General features: G+C 37.6%; 1 protein-coding gene across 4 annotated transcripts in view; it reads right to left on the bottom strand.

The window, feature by feature from the left end:
• Positions 1 to 20,068, bottom strand: part of kcnip4a (potassium voltage-gated channel interacting protein 4a) — a 161,441-nt gene that overhangs the window by 127,718 nt on the left and 13,655 nt on the right. For 2 of the 4 annotated variants that reach the window (XM_007559959.2, XM_016675246.1), the window contains exon 2: positions 17,819 to 17,970. The exons of the other annotated variants lie outside the window; for them this stretch is intronic. In XM_007559959.2, the coding sequence (XP_007560021.1) occupies positions 17,819 to 17,957 (139 nt within the window). In that variant the 5' untranslated portion in view covers positions 17,958 to 17,970. The remainder of the gene's footprint in view (positions 1 to 17,818; positions 17,971 to 20,068) is intronic. 4 annotated transcript variants of the gene reach the window in all.

The following is a 20,068-nucleotide window of genomic DNA, read 5'->3' as shown; positions in this document are numbered from 1 at the left end:
CACCTAAACGGCACAAGCATACCTCAACCTTTGGTATTCTGCTGCGTACACAAGGGCTGGAAATCTGCACTTGCACTTCTTTTCTGTTTTATTTCAAAGCAAATCATCAGACCTGTCTGCAGACAATTTCAGTGCTAAAAGAGGAAAAATATGACTGGACAGAGTGGATATACTGTAGTCCCCAGGTGATTCATTCAGTTCCTAATAGAACAGTTGGGTCTGGGCTTCCTGCCCAGATGTGCTTACTGAGTACATATCATTTTAAAAATAAGGTGGTTATATGATGCATCATCGCCAGACACACAATGACAGTAAAACAAGAAAAATGATATCCTCCCAGCCCTGCACTGCACAGTCGTACACGCACACACACACAACTTAACCTCTGCGACATCAATGCAATCAAACGTTTAGAAACTATAATTCAACCATATCTCTGATTATACAACCGAGAAAAAAACAAATTACATTAGATGGAAGGTTGTGAGGTGCTCTGACGTTAAAGTACATACGCCGTTATTAGCATCGCTACTGCAGCACAGATACGCTTCAATTTAATAGTCAATGATCCAAGCTGCAATGCATTGCAGCATGCAAGGCTTAACTCACTTTATACTCACCGCTTGCACTGCACAAACAAGAAAATACAGACAAATATAAAAGCATCCTTCCAAGCGCAGCGAAAAAGGAACACGACTGATTCACTTTGTTAAAATGTGATTAGGGGGGGAAAAAAGATTAGTCAATTTGTTTATGCATATTAAGAAGAAAGATGGGCTTCAGAATATAAACAGTCAAATAAAACAAGATTACTTGCTGCTGAATATATTGCTGCTTAACACCTTCAGGGGATTCACTTGAAGGCAACTATGACAAAACAGACCAGGTGGTAAACAGAGTGGAAGTAAATCACTGAGCAATGATTCATGACAAATAATTGTTGCTCTTTATCGCACAACACAAAACAGAAAAATTATTTGACTCAATATGTTTAATACAAGACAGACAGCATCTTCCATCCTTACAGTTTTCTTCTTTAAATTTGAAAAGCCAAAGTAAAAATAAATTTTAAAAAAAGGTTTTTTTTTTTTGTCTGAGTAATATTTTCAACTGCATGATTTATGAAAGCGGGAGCCTCAGAATACATCATCAGGGAGAGAATCCTGCCACTTTTAAATACAAATGCCCGCAAAAATGGCCACATGCTGAGGTGGTGATTCATCCATTTGATTCAGTTGCATTGGACCAGATATCCATCTCCCAGCCACCAAGTACTGAAGTTTAAAACCCCTGCAGCAACGGGTTGGAGGCCTGAGCATCTGAAACAGAAGCATCCAACACATTCTCAAAGCTTTTGCAGGGAAACAAGCGAGAATTAAATTGCATTACCAAGTGGCCTTCATCTCTGTGCTGTGAAGCAGTTGAGTAACACATACATCTTACTTTTCATGCATTTCAAGAAATGTTTACCTCATTTATCTTTATTTAAGCAAAAAGTTTGAAATGATCAAAGAGCATGTTTGTTTGTGTGAAACATTTAGTCTCCTGAAAACTGGCAGAATAAAACACAAAGGAACATCTAAAAAGAAGAGAGTGTGCCTTCATTGTATAAATCTTCACTTTCAATGGCATCTTTGACATTCTTGAAAATAAAAAAAAGTAAAATCCTATTCCTACTGTTGACTATTGAGACGAAGAATTTAATATTGATAGAACATTTCAACAGATGGTGCTTCTTCACATAGGTTATAGTAAGTTAACCAAGTTTGCATCTGGGTATAAATAAACCTGTCATTACAAATAAACACAATTCAGGTACTCCAAACACAGTCTGCTGCAGTCAAGCTAAGGGCAAAGACCTGAGTGTACTAGTGATGAAAAAAATGTGCATGGAGCACATTTTCACTCTGGTGTTTTCTATTTATTTAAGAGGAGTAAAATATAATGAAAGTTTTGGCAGCCACCATGGTGGTGATGGATCCAAGTTTAAATACAATGAGACCAGAGGGGATGTCTTGATTATTGAGCAATCCCACTTCTCAACGTTCGTGAGAAAATAAATGTATGCTGAAAATCAGATTACAAATTACTTTCAAAGTTTGGCTCCAGGAGGAACAAGTCATAGATACAGTTGTACAAAGTAAGACGTCTTGTCTGAGAATCTCGAGTTTCAATCTTGGCTTTTGAAGAGATGTTTTTCAAAAGGTTCAAAACGACGAAAGCATTCCCTTTCCTCAATGATGTACAAGTACAGTTACAAATGTGATGCTGTCTGACACAGTAAGAGGTTTTTGTTTTGGTTTAGTGGGGGGACTCCAATTTGCTAGTTGGGATATGGATTTCACTGCAGGAACCATGTTATCCGTCTTTCCCTCTTATCCATGCTGGGTTGCTCACGTATGGTGAACTTAATATAATCCTCATTATTGATTTTGTCAATGGGAAACTGATGGAGCACATACCCAATGCAAAAACTGTGAAAGTGTAACCATTACCATAAGGTCCACTGCAATCTTCATTAATCATGTGTAAAACATGAAGAACTGGCGTTGAAGAGTAAAGCACTGAGAGTTTATCAAAACAAGAACAGATGTAAGACTTAAATGAACGAGTTTCCCTTAAGCCAGTCCAATGGATAGTGACAATTCATTTAAAAAAAAGGCAGCTAACGTGAATAAATTCACCTCCAGGAAACCCTGAAGTCATTTATAAGTGTTGAACACATCCATTTGTAGCTTTTCCTGTACAAAAGGTTAACAGTAGCAGTGAAAATGCAGAACGTTTCAGGAGATAAGAGCCTGGTCGATATCTGAAGACGGTAATGAATTGCTTATGACATCAGCGTACTAATGTTAGCCTGACTGCTCCTTTCGGCGTCAGTGAAAAGCTTATGACATGCCCCTTTACTTTCCTATTATAACTTCACAAAAACACTAACCGCATGCATTCTGCTTTAGGAATGCTACATTATCGTTATAAATGTACGACAGCTTAAAAAAAATTGCTTCACCCGTGTGCTTGTAAAGATATTTACGGCGATCCGTCTTCATCGGCATTCATGGCCATTCTTTTAGACTCGAGTTTGCTTTTAAAAAGGTCATTATGGGAACCTAATGTAATCCCCTTCATTATAAATCTGCTGATGGGATACTCAGAACGGCACCTGAAACCTGAAACGCTATCTCCACTTCGTTCCAGTGAGAACACGCTGCTGTATATCTGTCATTACTACTCAGACTCACAGCAGACATTTTATCTACACTGTGATATCTTTCAGGGCTATTTGGGGAGATGAAGGCCCTTGAACGAGACGCTGATAACGGTGACTTGCTTTGTACGTTGTGTCCCCTCACACAGAGCTTTAAAAAAAAAAAAAAGGAGTCTGACTGGAAAACTCTTCCATTCAGAGAAACTTCAGCCCAGAACAGGATAAGACACCTCTTTAAAGATGAATGCTTTATTTCCTCCTGCTGGCATTTTGATTGGCTTTGAAAAGGCAAAATTTACTTTCTGCTCTTTTCCAAGGGGCATTAGGTCTTATATTATTGGGCTGCTGACAAAAGCTACTTTTTGCACTGCGAGGCTTAATGCCCAATTCTCATTCACTGTTGGGATCACATTTTTCCATTACACACACTGTGAACTCAGCATACTAGCCAGTAGGGCTTGCGAGGGTTAGATGTGCAATATCAACCAGCAATTTTTCTTTTGTTGAGTACAAACCCGAAGGCTCTTAAAATGTGCAGAAACACTGAAACCACTTTCACCTTTGTTCCATTTCTTTTCATAGTTTTCAAAATACCGGGCAGTCAAAATTAAGCTCCTCTGGATTGTGCTTGAAGGCTTACTGAGGATTCTTTCAACACTCTGCTAACCCTCCTTCTGTAAGCCTTTCACTCTTTGTTGTTCTACTAGATATGTCTACATTTTAGGAGACCACAATTTAGGTAAGACTTAGCACCAACAAAGATTTCAAGCAGACAGAAAAATTTTACTCAGGTGTCATAATAAACATGAAAGTTTTGGTGATGGTGGGCAGGTGTGTCTAGTCAATACAAAGCTGCTCATATCTCTGATGGCTGCCCTTCAACAAGAAAGGGATGCAATGTCTCAGCAAAAAAATAAGACTTGCGAACAGCATGAGACGTCGTCGTCAAACTGGAACGGATGTGGCAGCCACTGTTAGCTTTTGTTTTACCCAAACTCCAAATATCCCTAACTTTCTGTGAACAGTGTATGCAAATAAGAGAAAGAAAGAAACCAATGACCACCCCTGGGTTGGTGTCTGGCGTTGGACAATAACTCTTGCGAGTGTGAATGGTCATTATCACCCAAGGTTTGCCTTTTACAGAATATCTCACCAATAACACAGACTGTGAGGAGCCGCCTCTCTTGAGATCTTTTCAGATCTTCGTTCCAAAATAAACGGGGAAAAAAATCCATTAAAAATCCAGATTTATGGATTACTTCGTTCTTTAACATCACAGAAGTTGACCGGTCAAAAGCATGGCCCATGTGTGCTTTCACAGCATGTTGCAGAGCCTGCAGAAACAAAGACTTACAACTCATTGCATTCAGCAAAGCAGAAGGAGAAACACGTTGCCTAATGATCCCCATGAAAGCTTTTCAAATTCGCTCAGTGCCTAAAATACAAACAAAGTTGTTTGCACTACTAGCATGCTATCTGCAGAGCAACAGATCAGATGGACTCTGGTGGATCATAATGTGCCTCTGCTCTGTGCGCACTATGTACTTTATCTACTTCTGCAGCCATTTATCACTAGATCTCACAAGTTTGTGGGCATCTCCTGAGCATAGTAACAACTTCTACCCCCATTCTTTATCAGGGTAAAAAAAAAAAAAAAAAAAAAAAACTAAGTGTAAAAAAAACAAGCAAAAACAAAAACACATGGATCTCAGATTAAAGAATGACCTGAAAGGCACGATAAGAGGTCAAGATTCTGGGTTTGCTTAAGGGATTTGATCAGGAAAAGTTTCTGGTCAAATCCAAATATTAGTGTACAACACAACAGAAGCCCCACTCTAGAACAAAGTTTCGTTATCAAAATCTCTAGCACAAACAATGCTGCAGAGGTTTTGAATAAACTGTTGAGGAAACCTAACCACGGCATCACAGGGTGAAGTAACTGGATCACAAACCGTCAGCCTTTCCTCTGAGAGGTGATCTTCTGTCAGTGTTACTTAGATTAGGTGTATAGCAAGAAGAGAAACCCAAGTGTAAAGGAGAGGTGACTGCGTCTGCTACATTATTTACAAGTGAAGAGCACCTAGAACAATTCTCAGTTTTAAAAAAAAGTTACACCGGGTTTTCAGCTTTCAAAAAAAATACTGCTGCGTATCAATCTTACATTTTACTTGGTGGGATCTGTTTGTGGTGTAAACAAAAGGATTTAAGTGAGAAAACCTGCAATAATTCATTGACGAACTAATAAACTTCAACCTCCTTTTCACAATCTCACTCATTCTGACTGTGCATGTCAACAGTGATCCTAAAACTGTCAGCACCCCATGTTTACAGAGCTGATGCCCACCACCTCTTTAGATAGGGAAACCAAAAAGAGAAACATTTGCAATTTTCAAAGGACATTCAGAGACACAATGGGGCGAAAAGGACACCAGGTAAATGCAAATGGCATTTAAATTTAAGGGCTTTATGCTGCTGCTGCTTCTGCTTTTATCTGAAATGAGGATGATGCATTAGGTTTGCCCTTCACTGACAGCACAATCAATTATGATGCATAGGAAAACAGCTTAATCTCAGTATTTTTTTATTTACAGCCCAGGAAAGTTCAAAATGTTGCTGCGTGTGTGGATTTAAGTGGAAACATGTCCAAATATAGGATGTGAATAAAATTAAAGATTTTCTAGGGCATTGATCTCGATATTCTGGCCAAGGAAACTGCTCAGGGAGGTTGAACTCAATATCGTTTTTATAGGAGAAAAATACTTCTGTCCTTTAGGACCGAATTAACATGTTTCATATCTTCCTACTTTTAAGTAAAGAAAAACGAATAATTTCACAGTTTTATAACAGAGTTCGTTATGTGATGGAACTGATTAGAAGTGAATTGGTCTTACTTAAACTCTCCAGAGCTCTGAATGTGGGGCAAAACGGAGCCTTTTTGTTAAGAAAGTGGTCTTACGTGGATGAACGCCTGTAAAAATACAACAGTACATGCACAGAATGCATATTGGTACAACAGCCAGGAAAGTGCTGCATCTTCCCCTTGCTGCATAGCAAGGAATAGATGTGTTGTCAGAGGTGTTTGTGTGTTTGTCAGCAAGATAACGCAGAAGAAAAAAAAAAAAAAGCTTCAGTCCCGAACCACATTTCACAGCTGGGAGGAAGGCGAGTGGAGGGGGAGAAGTGCAGAGGTGGAGCAAGCAGAACCAAATTACATTTTGGTTCAGATTCAGATCAGTCTCTAAAACTGGAAGACGAGGCACTGGCCTTGGTGAAGGACTGCATGCTCCAAGCAGCTTTTGTTTATAGCGACATTTTCCTCCTTGTATGGCCTTTAACAACAGATTTCCTGCAAAGCTGGGAGTCACTGAAGCACAGGACAGATTGGGCATTAGGCTCGAGTGAGAACATTAATCCTAAAACTCTTAAATCATTGATAAGAGCTATTGTCTGCTGGAGCAAACTCACCAAGGCCACCTTTTGGATGGCTCTCTAATAATGTAGCAGACGCAGCCTGGAGCCTTGACAGAGAGGAGAAAAGAGAACAAAGCTGAAGGTTTACCGCTTCACAGCTACGCCTCAATAGCCAACTCATCATTTTCTTATTTTTATTTATGTGTTGCGTGTCTCTTAACATTTTCTTAGCAAGTGTGGGAATTGAATGTCTTATTGACAGGTTGAGTTTTTATAAATTTAAATAAAATGTGGACGTCACGTTGCCATAACAGTAATTTTTTGCGTGATTTTGAGTGATTAAAGAAATGAACAATTTCAAACTTTTGCACCCTGTTCTTGTTTATAAATCACACATTACTGGTCATTACATCCATATTTATGACACTTGTCACCGGAAACTTGCATGACAAAACTCAAACCTTAATTTTTTTTTTTTTTTTTTGCTAAAACATCAAATCTAACTATTCTCAAACATTTTAAAAAAACATTTAATCTGATGTATGTCGACACTTGTGCATAGTTTCTTCAGATGTGTACGTACACGTCTGCTTTTTATTTCACACACTACAGCCCCATCTGAGGAATAAATGTGTTCTTAATATTTACAGTAAGGGTGGTGAAACAACCTTGCATAATAAAAGTCTGGAGGTCTCCAGGGAACAACTAGAATTTGGTGAATGGTCCCTTTTATAATTAACCAGCCCAGAGCAAAAGGAGCTACACAGTGTTCTAATACAGAGACAAAATTACTTTACGCTGCAAGAGAAGAAAGGAGATATTTTCTTTTTCCCCCACTTTGGAAATAATTAAAGAATAAACACCCTCACATGTAGCAACTCCATTTTCTTCATCCTTTATTGCTTTGAAGAAGAAAAACACTTTCCACTGCAGCTCAAAGTTGTTGTTTTTTTTGTTTGTTTTGTTTTTAAATTAAATTATCAATAAGTGCATGCCTGGAATAATGAACTCATGGATGAATGGATAAAAATCAGGATGTTATTCATTAACTCCTTCAAACTCACAACAGTTGTTTAAACCTTGTGTTGGACCTAAAGTTAATTTAAAGATATTGTTGAATCAAAGAGAGTGAATTATATATTTTCTACTTAAAGTTTTAAGAGATTTTTTTTTCCACCAAATGAAAAGAACCAAAATGTCACAAAGGACTGTGTTAGCATCTTGGAGCAAACAAGAAAATGTTTTTGTCCATGTTTTTCAAATCATCCTCCTCTCTTTTTTTCAACCCTGGATGAATGGTATACATGATAAAACTAACATTACACAGAAATAAGCAGACGTGCAAACAAAAATTGTCTTTTATGCACCCTTAAAAATAAAATAAAAGGATTTTCAAATGTTATGTCCAAAACAAATGACACAATGTAAACTTAACATATGATGGAAGCTCCTACAAACACAAATGAGAACATATTTTTTTAAGTCATTGCCCCAACAAGTATCAGGAATAGCTGTTTGAAATTTTCTCTGAACGAGGGACTTATTGCGTTACTTTACTCATTGACGTGATTGTGGCCAGTTTGTTAGCTTCTTGCTTAGACTATACTGTATTTATTGAAACCACCAGGTGTGGTGCAATGCAATGAACACAGCAACCGTGACAAGATCTGTACATCCAGTTTGGGAGTGATCACTGGCATGATGCCGCTGTGACCAGTGCTGCTCTTTATTCTGCTCTTCTACCATAACATCACCATTTATGTTTTCTTCAAAACGTTAAAAATTGTAGGAGCGTCACAGCCCATAACATGTAAGGGAAGAGTGCGTCCTTTGAGAAGTCTTCTAGGGAAGACCCTGCATTTTCCCTTACTTTCTGTGGAGTGATAAAATAGTAATGAAAATATAAGCTACATGAGTTTTGATATTAGCTCAATTTTTAAACACATTGTTATTTTGAGCATAGCAGTAGAGCAAGATAGTCAAACTACAGTCGATTAGCTACGCAAGTGTTTGAGGGAACATAAAAACAAAGAACAGGTCGATTAATTCCTCATAGCAATACGTCTTGCTTGCAACAGTTTTATCTGCATAAACAGTAGAATTGCCTGAGTGAGTGTGAAGGAAGTAAACATTTCTGATTACACGACACGTCTGTAAAATGGTGGCCCGCAGCCTCTCTCTGCCAGATGTGGCCCTGTACCCATCTGTGGCTATTTATAGATAAGCATGAGCCCAGACGTGGGTGTAGCAGACCGTAAATACTCTCCAGCCGCACCTCTACCAAGAGGAACACTTAACTCCCAACAAATCAATTTGATCCTTTCTTGAAACATAAAGCTGACTCGACTTGTTTTCGTCCACCACTTTAACATCTGCAGCTGGGCAGCAGTGTTCAGCAGCTACTTTAGGCATAGTGAGCCATTTGCTCTAATAATAATGTATGCATGCTCTTAGGTATGTAGAGGGAATTTGTAGTGAGAGAGGCTTACTATTTGATTAAAGGGTAATATTACAGCTTATTTACTTCCAGGCTACCATATTAGCGCTGAAGGAGAAATGGGTCAGACATTTCCTTATTTATTTGATGATCCAATTTATAGCTGGAAGCAACGCAGCTGCTGTTCATACTATCTAGTCTCAAAAAACATAAAGTAACCCTAATTTGGATTGCGGCTCCCAGTTGTAGTCAGACACACATCCCACCAACAAAGTTTTAATTCACTGCAGCCACTTCCAAAGTGCTTTCTTTGAACCCTTTTGTCACTTTAGGGCAGAACTGTAATTTCTCATCCAAGGGGCTATTTACTGAATGACTGCCTTCAAGATGAGAAAAATAAAATAACTTAGTTGCCGCCAAGGGAATGGTCAAATTACACCCGCCACCATGCAGTACAAATGATCATTAGTGGTATAATTACTGGGGGGCCATCATGTTCGAAATTCATCTGTAGGAGTGTACTGCCAGTAACACTCTTAAGAACTAGAAGGAAACGCTTAGATATGTGGTGGGCTAATGTGCTACCAAGCGCACATTTAGCTGCTATAACACCGTGCCTTGTAAACAGCATTAGTAATTTCAGTTTCACTGTGATATGTAAAGGTTGTCATGTGTAACACAGCCATTCGCTCAACGAAGAGACGCTTAGAGACTCAACTCGTGGCTTGTGTACTTTACTCTGGGCATAATGAGGAAGTATTAGTATTCTATAATAGCTACTGTTATTTTAAGAGGTCTAACAATGTCAAACACAAAGAGAACTCATAGGCAATTTATTCTGGTGAGCCGTCGTGTTAGTGCTGAGATGGACTTAACTGTCATAACAAAGAATATATTGTGCCATGCTAAAAAGCTCCGCAGGCCAACAGGGAATCGTCTCTTTTCCATGACCTCATTTTGTTTAGTGTCCCGCAGCAGCCCTGGTGTGGTCTGTTGACCTAATTTCAACAGGGCTCACTTCTGCTACAGACAGACATGCACAAGCCACAATGGTTACTTGAGAAAGATGGGCCTTGCCTGCTGGGAGCACCGGCGCTCCTGGTTTCCCCCTCAAGAGAAAGAAAATGGGATAGGTGGCGTTAACAGAGCAGAAACAGATGGAGGACGTCCTTACTGTGTCGTTGCATTAATGAAAAGCTGCTATGTTTCATGTGAAGCTGAAGAGTGTCTTTGGAAATGGTGAAGTTGAACAAGTGGAAAGTAAAAAAAAAAAAAAAAAGTTTCAACAGCTATAGTACAGAATCTGAAAGGGATCTAGTGAAGAGATTTATACAACAAGAAGTCCACTTGATCATCTCCTGCAACCCAACCCTGGTCCTCAAGCCACACTGCCCTGCATGTCTGAGGCGATTCCCTGCTTCTTCACACCCAATTTCAATTGATGGGTGATTAACGGGATTTTGACTGAAGTGTAATCATCTGAATCAGGTGTGTTAAAGCAGGAAAACATCTGAAACATGCAGAGCTGTGTGCCTTGACGACCAAAGTTGGAATGCACCAACCTGCTGTATGCCAAGTTTTCGGCCAATAGGTATTTGGGAATCATCCAATTTCCCCTGTTAAAATGTCACTTTCCTGCCCCACTTTGGACAGAGCATCCACCTTCAGCCATCTGTCTCTTTTTACACTGTATGCTCTCTTTCATTATCCAGTCCGCCCTCTCCTCCTACTTACTCGACACTTCCTCTCATCCTGTCCATTGTCGTCCTTTAAGTCTTCTATTCTTTTCTCTGTATCATGTAATGCCTCACATGTCTTTCTCTGCTGCAGCGGTCAACATGGAGATGAGAACATCATTTTTTTTTACTGCAGGATACTGGCACATACAGAGAATACTGAAACAATAAAATATTTATACTTAATCTGATGTTTTGAGACACGAGTACAGGACGAAGAGCATGAACTGACATAATAAAACAAAAGCTCCTCTTTCAGAATAAAAAAAAATCAATATCATTAATATTTTAACCTCAGTGTGATTGCATTTAGGACTTCATTTAAAACCAAAATCAATTCATTTTACTGAGACCATGTTGGTTTTAGAAACCATCTTTGGTACTTAATTCTGAATAATTTATCTAATCTCTTCTCAAACATAAATCTGGCAGATTTGCTTGCAACTAACAAAAATCTCACACTTAAACATGAAATCTCTGTCAGAGACCAACAGACTCAGTGACTTCCTTTAGAAGTAATCTAAAAACAGCTTTATAAATCTGCTTATGTTTCATGCATCTTGGGTTTATATTACCTGGTTGTTGAGGCACTTAGTGATTTTTATCTTAAAATGTTCTATATTAATAAAGTTTTGCTTAGTTACTTTACGTGTGATGATGCATGGTCTGCCATTACAAGAGAAACGTGTCACTTACTTCCTGATGTGAAGCAGATAACATGTCGTGCGCTAAAAACAAGAGCAGTAAGAGCTGCAGGCCTCAGAGAGCAACCTGCTCTCTGAGGTCTGGTGGTGAACCTGGGCCTGCTGCTGGGCTAGTGCCTGACCAGAGCAATGGAAATAAATTAGGCCGCAATAGCGACAGGTGTTTTACAGCAGAGTGATGCATGGAGACGAAAGTCAGTTTTGCCCTGCAGCAACCAAAGTCTTGCATGGTTTTACTGTGCCTGGAACTAATCAGGAGAGTCTATTTATAGCTGGCCCAGGACGGCGCTACGAAAAGTTGACTGAAGTAGGTTAACGGCAAAAGACTTTATCACCTGTAGAAATGTGGAAAAGAGAGTCGCTAGGTTTATATTAAGTTCTTCTTAAGCAGCTGATGATTAATGGGATTTAGCTTAGTACCAATTTCCCTAGATTCTTGCAGTCTCTAAATAGATGTAAAACTTTCATATCTCAGAAGATTTTGTGTTGTTCCACTTAATGAATTAATAGTTTACTGAGAAAATGAACCTTTTTTCCCCCCAAATTATTTTAAGTTTTATCATATGATTTTTTGGGTTAGAGCTCGACTTGCAATGGTGTAATATAACTGATATTTATTATTTCAAGTCAGAAAGCCAGATTCACATTTATAACCATTTTCAGTATTTTAAATGGCAACTTAAAGGCTATTTAAGAAAACAAAGAACCTACAAAGCACTAATTGCCCACTCTTTGAATTGAACAAAACCAGGTTTGTGCAAAATAAGCAGCGTGTGACAGGAAATGCATCTTTAATGATTAACAGTGAGCTCCTCTAATGTCCTGGACAAAAGAACCCAGATTGGTTTCAGCCAATGCCAGTGGACCGTCTGTGTTGAAAAGAGAAGCATCTCAGTTTCTAAACTCAATCGACAGGATAAAGTGTGAGAGTTTTCGTCTGTCAACATGCTAGTTCAGGTGCCAAACAAAGCAAATAGTTGCCCATTCCCTGCTAATCCCTGGCTATTGGATGCTAATCCCCGTTTATGAACAGAAATGTGAAGGTTGTAGGTGATGCTAGTCGAGAATCAAAGGGCTCATTCATGTGCAACTTTGTTCAAAGTCCTTCTTGAATCCTGAATTTTGTAGCTTCTACATGGTGTTCGTTTGTAAAGTTTTAAGAGAGTATCAGTGGAATCAAACCATTGCTGGCAATTATTTTCTAGAATAACCCATAATAAATGCCAAATATTTCTCATTTTATAAATTAAACCACAATAAATAAATTCAAAACTTGTCTTTCTCCTTTAATGACTGTGACATCTACTTTTTGCAAATCAACAAAAAAAAAAAAAAAAAAGGTTTGTATTGGAGCCATTTAAAGAAATGAGACTAAGTTTTATAAGTCTAAACTTAAATCTGAACGGTTGTTAAAAATAGGTTTTTAAAACAACAGCGGATCAGTTGATTGACATTTACGCATCTCTTGACACAAGAATGCAGAGACGGTATTTCAACAACTTTATTTCTTTTCCTCACCGATGTAACATCCCATCTCTGGCTATTAACTGCATAAGCCAGCTCTATAAATAACACCAACATCAGAGAAAAAGTATCACCTTTGGATCCCTTTTATTCTTTCCCCAGATGTAATTTTTCCCAACACATGAATCAAATGACAACAGCCTGACATGTGTGTGTCTCGGCCGGCCAGCGGTCCCCCATGGCAATCGCTCTCTTTCTCCTACGCTCCAAACTGAGAGGCTGCATGCGGCCTCAACTTCTCCTCCAATCCATCATTGCCTCTTTCAATTTCCACCTTGGCCCTACAGAGGCCTGGACTCTTGACCAAGTGGGAAAAAGATTAAAATGGAAAAATGTTGCTTCGCTGCAGCAAGAGATTTGCTTTTGCGGTTTGTGGGTCTCCCTCACTCCCACTGTGTCAGTCTTTTAATAAAGGCTTACAGGTTCTGCATAATGTAGCATTAGATATCAAGGTTCAAGGGTCTTTGTAGGAAACTGATATTCCAACTTCTGGATGGGGCTGTAAATTCTCCACAGCTCATTTCAACTTATTCTCAGGTAACTGTGGGATTTGAATTGGACAATGCTGAAGATATTAAGAGCACCACATGTACTTTCTCATGTGGATTCATTAGCCTCAAATTGGTTGAAGCAGAAATAAATCAATTTGGCCATTCCCCCTGCTCCCTGAAGGACACGACCCTCAGCCGCAGCCTGAAGGTGAATGTATTCTGCAGCACACTGGTCCAGAGTGAACTACAGCCTGCACATGCTTTGTGTCTGCAGAACAGCGTGTCAAAGCCTGCACGTCTGAAGTGTTTTATTGATCTGTGTAACACTGGCCACATTGTTTAAAAGGTGAAAAAGCTATAAAAAATTCAAGAAATAAATATAAAAAAGTGGGATTAAGATGCACCATGAATAAATTGATTTTTTAAAGCATGTTAAATAAATTTTTTAAAGCATGTTAGGCAAACCGTGTTTTACTATGCTGAATCCTCCATAAAGCAGTTGATAAGTACCATGAATCAAAGCTAATGGACCTTTGTTATGGGTGTCCAGGCATAGCAGAATGCAGAAAAATATCCTTATTTGCATCTCCTGATCTTCATATTAAAAATCCAGGCTGTCTCACTATTCACTGCAACAGGGGGAGCTTTTAGAGCCACTGAGTTACTGGTGCAGTGCAGCGACGTAGAAAATTTATGATGGTTTCAGAACCAGACTGTTGGAGGGGCTGTTATGATATTGGGGTGGGTCTCATCCTGCAGAGCTGGTGAATTAAATTTTGTTACACAGCAATGATATTGATATTCTATCCACAGTCATTCCATGTGGACACAAACATATACATAATGCATACTTGGTGAGTTTTAAATTCTGTTTTTATATTTTGCGCTTCTGCAGCAAATTACAGACATATGTAACAATTACGCTATATTATTCTTTATGAGTTAAATTAGCAAATTAGGCTGGCAATCAATTCTGAATGCAGTTACTGGCAAAATCACATGTGCTCTGCTGCCATCTGCTGGCAGCTGAGATTATGAGCATGAACGTATATCTACACTGACGGCAATGAAAGAGTCTCAAATGTACAGTCACACAGAAACATAATTTTTCACAAGATTTGCAGTTTTATAACAGCCTGATCTTTTCTAGAAGGTTCTATGGAATAATGAAGTTCCATAATAATTTCACAGGCTTTAATTTTGAAATGTTTCTGTGAAGAATAAATATTCATAGTGTTGACCTTTCCATTTTGAGACTTCTGCAGTTTTCCCAGGGAACATTTCTCAAGGGTCTGGGTTTTGTTGTGTAACTGTTTTCTGGGGACAAACCACAGTTTCTTTATGCTTTCAAGATGTGGGAAGTTTTCAGACTGTAAAAATTTAAATATTGATCCCTGAGCCACTTGCTTGTCATTTTGCCTTAAGACACGTCACTCAATGTAAAAAAAAAAACACCTCAAGTTCTTAACTTGATAAATGGTTTAATGGGTTGAAATTAAAGTCACTTTTCAATATTTTTGAATTGAGGAAAACAATTATTTCTAGCACCACTCCATCTTAAAGCAACTTCAATTCAGCCAGAATGCAAAGTAAATTAACCTGACATATCACAGTAAATTCATTGAAATAATCTGGACTAAAACAAGTTGAAAGTTGTTTTTCCTATTATCTTTCATTGCATTTGAGTAAATTTGAATAAATTGCATTTTATCTAATAATTATTCACAGAAATACATGTATATATGCAAAATATTGAACACTGAAAAACAATTTTTATCAGAGTTTTAATCACCACTGCACTGAACTGTGCAACCGTTTCATTTCAAATGAAAAGAAAAAGTTTTTGATTTTAGGTTAACTCTAATAAGTATACAGTTCTTGTGATGTCACACATGAATATCAGCATTAAGACAGTTTTCAACCCAAGATATTACAGTTCTTATGCAAGCCTGCATTGAAGTGACAGCAGTGATTCATTAAATCTCCTCTTCAAGCACGAGAAAGCAACATGGGGTTTGCTTATTCCTGGACGCTCTACTGAGCATGGCCATGTTTGGGAGCCTGAACGTCCAGAGGGTACTACTGCCACCTGGCAGGTTTATAGCATGATCATTTGCATGCCGAGAGGTTATTTTGAGCGACACAGGAGGGAAGATATCATTAATATAAGACACCACCTAATGAGAAGAGACAAGAGACCCATATGTTGTGCGAATAAGTGGGAAAATGGTGAGGTGCAACTCAAAAACATGTCTATTACATGAAAAACTGGAGAAGAAAATTCACTATACAATGATTTCACAGTGACCTGTGGAAAAATAAAGTGTTTGTATCCCTTAAATCACAAACATAAACTTTGGTTTCTTTGAATAGAACAACACAAAATAGTGAATATTCTGATCACTAAAGTTGAAAATAATAAGAAAAATGCTTAATAAATTTCCTACAAATAAAAATCTGTAGTGTGGATTTATGTACAGCCTTCCAAGTTAATGCAGAATCACTTTTCACTGCAGCTGCAACATTCTTCTGTAACAGTTCAAGCTCAGTCAGACCGAATGAAAAGGTAAACATTGATTTTCAAGATCATGATGCTGTTTGTTCAACAAACCTGGGAGACTTTCACCAAACGGTCAAATATATTTTTACTAATTAGGTGATTTCTGAAGACAATTGGCTGCACCAAATATTAATCAAGGGTGTCAGATCATAGGTGGCTGATTATGAATGCACACCCCACAATTAAAATTAAGTTCAAAATAAAAACTGCAGAAACAAATAACCATTTATTATTTTCTTTCTCCTTTTACACTTATTTGCCTCTTTGTGTCGGGTTGGTCATAAAGCACAGTAAAATGCATTAAGCTTTACGGCAGCTTTATGGTATGAATACCTTTGGCAAAAGTTGCAGTGGTTTGTCAGTTTCATGCAGCTACCTATAACTTCAGCAGCATGGCACAGTCAAAGAAAAGCAGCCTGCTTTGGGATAGAAGAATTAATTTCCAATAAGAAAGAAAAGAAAGTCTAATATCAATGAAGCCATTAGCAACACCTGGACCCTGCTGCAGCTCCAGGTGCCTGACTAATATGAATAGAAATATAGATTCAAATGACAACCTCACAGCTACACACACAAAAATGGAGTGTATACACAACAACAAGAAAAGTTGGATTATTTGATCTACAAACTGCACCTGCCCTTTTGACATAAACCTAATCAGCACCAACTACAAATAATCAAGACAAGAAAATGGCTTTTTGTCATTTTTCTTCCTCTGCAGGGAAACAAATAATCACAGATGTACTTTAGGATTCCCTACAGTAATATTCATCACAGTCTATTAGCATGCTAAATTAAAGCCAAACTCAACTCGTTTATCATAACAACCGACAAGGCACAACAGAATTGGAGAACATCTGTCTCCACGTTTTATGGTAATGTCAGAAATGCAGCTGAGATACACAGCAAATCCAAAGAAGCGACTAGATAGAGAAGGACAAAACTGCCTTCTCCAACCATCCATGTTTTTCTGACTACACTAGGGGCCTTTTAGGAGAGAAATAAATCTGCATACATCAATAAAATCTTTTTGGGTTTAATGCTAGGGTAATAATTTGATTTGGATTGTTTAAAAAGTAATGCATCTACAATTGTCAGTGAATGAAACAACTCATAAATACAAATCAATTTATAAAATGGACTTTTAAAAACAATACCACAGCAGGAGAGATTTGTCTTTTTCTTTATAAGAGAGAAAGGCTTTATTTCTGTGCTGAAGGGTTTCTTTATAATAAACCTCTTTCTGCAGAAAAATGTCAGAGGTCTGTTGAGATTATACATCCTGGCAAGGAATCAATACAGAATGAGATACAAACCAAAGTAATTCACGGGACCTGTTCAAGGCATCATCAGTTGTGGTCATATTTCACAGGTGATCCTTTATGATCCAACAATATAAGGTTACTGCACTTTAAACTGTGCAGAGGGATTTTTTATTTAGATTTAACTGTTGGATCTTTGAAATTCTGTTGCTGTTAATTTCAGGTAAAAACTGTCCATAAAGAAACTACTTTATACTAATGATTTCTTTGCTAATGCCAGCCAATAGTGTGTCAAACAGCATTGTGTCCAGGTTGTTTCGTTTTGCTCTAACAAAACATCTGTAAATTGGCAAATTTCTGTAACTTGATGTTCTACAGAAAAATCCAAGAACACAAAACTGCAAATAGGTTAATTACCAAAAAGGTTTTCAGATTTTTGCATCTGTATGGTCATTCTTATCTTGATTAGCTTGCTGCTATGGTACCTTTAGGGTGTGGAGAGGCCCAGGTTACGATGCGGCGCACCAACCAACAGTTAAGTAGGACTTTCTTGGAGAAGCCATGGTTTTTATGCAAGTGCAGCTGGTCTTCCATCCACTGGGTTCCCTTGGTTGGTGAACACATGCCTCACAGCTCACTAATGTATCAGTGGAAAAAAAACAAACATAACTTGATATAAAAAGGATGGCAAAAATGCATTCAAGCAGATTTCTGTGACTTTTCTGCAAAAAAAGTAATATCAGAAAGCTTAATCAAACGTTTACCCATTTGCACTAGCTAACAAAAACACAAACAGTCCCTACCAAGGTGGTGTCCAAAAATAGTTACAAGTTAAAGTACCAGTACTATTCCTGGTACTTTAACTATCCCTTGAAACCAATGGTGTTACAAGATCTCATACCTCAACATCGTGAATTATTAAAACAGCCTGATATTCTTTTGTCAAAATGAAGTCTGTCCCACAAAGCTAATGGTTAACCAGTAGCATCTCTTTTGGACCTGTTTGTTAATGCTAAATTAAAGGCTTAGCACTAATTCCAGACTAATAGGAGATTCTTTTGAATACAGTATAAGATTTATAAAACATTTTCTATTTATGGAAAATAAAAAGGAGCATTTTAAAATTAGTTGAGTCAGAAGCCATATCAGACAGTTTTTAAGCATGGTGAATATGCAAACCTGGCTAACAGTTAGCTACTGATGCTAAAAATAGAATCTGTTTGTAACATTAAAATGTCAACACAATTAACTCCTAAATCAGAGACAATTATAACAGTTATGTTATCATAACATCGTGATATGTTTTGCATCAATAAGTAAAACATATCACGGGTTTTCTTAATACAGTGCAGCTTTCCATTGGAGCACTTTTTGTAATCAGTGCTAATCTAAAAGGCTATTGACTAGTTAAATATATATATATATTCCCTTTTACTATTCAGAATTTCAACAAGGAACTGGATCATCAGATTTAAATAAACAGTTTTAAATTGATTAAATCTCTTTTCCATTTTATTCATGCAAAACACAAAAAGGATCAGCTAATGTTTCTGAGCCACTTTTTATTGGTTTTTGTAAGCTCTGTGAAAGTTTAATGTTTGGCAAACCATAAGCTGCTAATGATGTTGGCATCTGGTTTTTGGTTTTTATTGGATGCCAAAACAGTCAGGATTGTAAATAAGAGCTTTTCCACAGTTTTTAATGAGTCCAGCTTGCATTTAATCATCTTTAGATCAGAAACTAAAATGCTTAAACTGATAAAACCTGAACTGGATTATTCTCTGAACAGATTTGGCACACTGTTTGCAATCCATGAAATTTTGTTCTAGCTATAAAAGCACAAAAAAGAGAATTTTCAATCATTGTTTTGACAAAACTGACGAAACTAAAGTTAGGGCATGGTTTGAAGGTTTATAGTGACACTAAACTAAAGGACTATTTCACAGTTTTAAGTAATTGACTGCATTTGAGGATCTTTGGTTAAATACTTATATAAATCCAAATGGATAATTTTGTGCTGAATAGATATACTTTAAAACACAGTTTGAGATTCACTAATTATTTGTTTTTGTGAAAATACAAAACAAGGAGCATGTTCAGAGTTTGTTCTACTCCAAAATTAGACAAGAATCTACAATATGTGACATGTCCACAATTCTTTTACACCCCTTATTTAAGGTTCCTCACAGCCAGTTTATGATTTGTAAAGATTCACACTACACAAACCAAAACATTAGGTTTTCCCCAAAATAGTTAAAATCTCATTTCACCAAATTCTCCAGAGCCAGATGTGTCTCTACTGGGAGAGATGCTAATTTTAGGATGCTTCACCCTCCAGTTATACACAAGCATAATAAAGTGGAAAACATTGCAGTGTGCCCTTTCTGAGAAAAATAATTCCTTATTTCATGTGTACTGAGCTGCAGCTTCAAGAAGATAAATTTTTATTTTAATGCTGTTTTCACATTGGGTTTGAAGACATAAATAAAGCAAGCAATACCCTCTTGCTTACTTCTTGCTTAACAATATCCGATTTTGAAATGACAGCAGCAAATATGTTTGACATGATCAGAAGGAAGAGAAACAATACATCAAGAATGAAAACAATGCTAAATAAAACACGATCAAATGACACCCAGCCTTGGATGAGCCACGAATGCATCACCCTGAAGGTCCAATTATACAAACAGAAGTTAAATCCAAATATCACTGATCACTCAGCTGCTCCAACTGCA

This window comes from Poecilia formosa, unplaced genomic scaffold, assembly GCF_000485575.1.
Source record: "Poecilia formosa unplaced genomic scaffold, Poecilia_formosa-5.1.2 Scaffold111, whole genome shotgun sequence".
NCBI lineage: Eukaryota > Metazoa > Chordata > Actinopteri > Cyprinodontiformes > Poeciliidae > Poecilia > Poecilia formosa.
Note: the sequence above shows the minus strand (reverse complement) of the source record. Positions and strands in the feature narration are given on the sequence as shown.